At 52.5% G+C, this 2432-nt stretch overlaps 1 protein-coding gene across 5 annotated transcripts in view; it reads right to left on the reverse strand.

Moving 5' to 3' along the window:
* The window catches only part of PDE4A (phosphodiesterase 4A, cAMP-specific), a 63628-nt gene that overhangs the window by 13929 nt on the left and 47267 nt on the right, over positions 1–2432 (reverse strand). For all 5 annotated transcript variants that reach the window (XM_011954850.1, XM_011954849.1, XM_011954851.1 and 2 more), the window contains one exon: positions 940–1122. In XM_011954850.1, coding sequence (XP_011810240.1) covers positions 940–1122 — 183 coding nt within the window. The remainder of the gene's footprint in view (positions 1–939; positions 1123–2432) is intronic.

Below are 2432 nucleotides of genomic sequence, written 5' to 3' on the forward strand. Positions count from 1 at the left end.
AAATAAGATGAGCAGGGGGATGCTTCTGGCATCTAGTGGGTAGAGACCAGGCATTCTGCTAAAAACCCTGTAATACCCAGGGCAGCTTCTAGTACAAAAAATGATCAACCAAATGTCAACAGTGCTGAGGCCTAGAAACCCAGGTCTAGAAGGGCAGAGACATCAAACTCAGATGGTTGGGTTTCACCAGGGAGGATATAAAGTGGAGAGGGGCCAGGCAGGGTGGCTGACCCCTGTAATCTCAGTACTTTGGGAGGCTGAGGCAGGCGGATTTAGTGAGCCCAGGAGTTGGAGACTAGCCTGGGCAACATGGCAAAACCCCGTCTCCATGAAAAATACAAACATTAGCCAAGTGTGGTGGTGCACGCCTGTAGTCCCAGCTACTCTGGAGGCGGGGGTGGAGGATCACTTTAGCCCAGGAGGTGGAGGTTGCAGTGAGCCGAGATCACGCCCCTGAACTCCAGCCTGGGTGGCAGAATGAGACCCTGTCTCAGAAAGAAAAGGAAAAGAAAAATGAAAACAAGGCCGGGTATGGTGACTCACCCCATATCCCAGCACTTTGGGAAGTCAAGGTTTGAGCCCAGGAGTTCAAGACAAGACTGGCAACATAGCAAGCCCCTATCTCGACAAAAAAATTTTTTTAATTAGCAAGGTGTGGTGGTGTGCACCTGTAATCCCAGCTACTCGGGAGGCTGAGGCAGGAGAATCACTTGAACCTGGGAGGCAGAGGTTGCAGTGAGCCGAGATTGCACCATTATACTCCAGCCTGGGCAATAAAGACTCTGTCTCAAAACCAAACCAAAACAAAACAAAACAAAAAACAAGAAAACTTGGCATTGTGGAAAGGCAGGGGAGGAGTTCCTGGGCCTCAGAACTTCAGGCCAAGATGGGCTGGGGAGACCCACCCTGTCCCCGTACATCAACGTCCCGAGCCTGTACCTGAGACTTCTCCACGGAGGCAGTGTGCTTGTCACACATGGGGCTGATTTCCATGCCACGCTCGCGCTCACGGTCACCCTGCTGGAAGAACTCGGCCATGATGCGGTCTGTCCACTGGCGGTACAGCTCCAGCGGCTTGGTGGGGTTGCTGAGGTCTGCACAGTGCACCATGTTCCGGAGGACCTGCATGGGGTCGGGGCACAGGGGAATCTTTAGAGGCTATGCCTCTGTCCCAGTCTGAGACCTCAGGCATTCTTTCTTTTTTAAGAAATGGGGGCCGGGCGCAGTGGCTCACACCTGTAATCCCAGCACTTTGGGAGGCTGAGGCGGGTGGATCATGAGGTCAGGAGTTCAAGACCAGCCTGGCCAACATGGTGAAACCCTGTCTCTACTAAAAATACAAAAAAATTAGCCAGGCATGGTGGCGCAGGCCTGCAATCCCAGCTATAGTGGGGCTGAGGCAGGAGAATTGCTTGAACCTGAGAGGCGGAGGTTGTGTAAGCCAAGATTGTGCCACAGCCCTCCAGTCTGGGCGACAGAGGGAGACTCCGTCTCAGAAAAAAAAAAAAAGAAAGAAAGAAAAAGAAATGGGGTCAGGCGCTGTGGCTCACGCCTGTAATCCCAGCACTTTGGGAGGCTAAGGTGGGCAGATCACTTGAGGTCAGAAGTTTGAGATTGTCCTGGCCAACATGGCGAAACTCTGTCTCTACTAAAAATACAAAAATTAGCCAGGTCTGGTGGTAGGCACCTGTAATCCCACCTACTCTACAAGCTGAGGCAGGAGAATTGCTTGAGCCCAGGAGGTGGAGTTTGCAGGGAACCACGGTCTGTGCACTCCAGCCTGGATGACAGAGAGACCCGGTCTCAAACAAACAAACAAACAAAAACAGAAAAGAAGAAAGAGAAAGAGAGGAGACGAGAGGAGAGGAGGAGGAGAGGAGGAGGAGAGGAGAGGAGAGGAGAGGAAAGCGGATCTTGCAATGTTGCTCTGGCTGGTCTCAAACTTCTGGCCTCAAACAGTCCTCCTGCCTCAGCCTCCAGAGTAGTTAAGATTATAAGCGTGAGCCACCACACCCAGCCTCTCAGGCTTTCTTATCTCCCACCTGGGGAGGGAGGGAGTGGGGAGTGGGGAGAGGAAGTGGGGAGAAGAGAGAACAGAAGAGGTAGCAGGGAGAGGTGTGTGGGAGATGGAGAAAATATGGGGGGAGTCAGGGTGAGGGAAGAGAAGATGGAGAAGATGGTGAGGGAAAGGGACGGGGGACCTCGAAGGGGTTGATGAGAAGACAGGAAGAATTAGGGGAAATGGGAGGAAATGGTGGGAGAGAGGGGAAGGAGAGATGGGATTGGAAAGTGAAGATGGAGAAGGGGACAGACAGAAAAAGAAAGAGGTCAGGTGTGGTGGCTCACGCCAGCTATCCCAGCACTTTGGCAGGCCAAGACAGAAGGATCACTTCAGTTCAGGAGTTTGAGACCAGCCTGGTAACATAGTGAGA

The sequence above is a fragment of the Colobus angolensis genome, unplaced genomic scaffold, assembly GCF_000951035.1.
Source record: "Colobus angolensis palliatus isolate OR3802 unplaced genomic scaffold, Cang.pa_1.0 Scaffold39, whole genome shotgun sequence".
Taxonomy (NCBI): Eukaryota; Metazoa; Chordata; class Mammalia; order Primates; family Cercopithecidae; genus Colobus; species Colobus angolensis.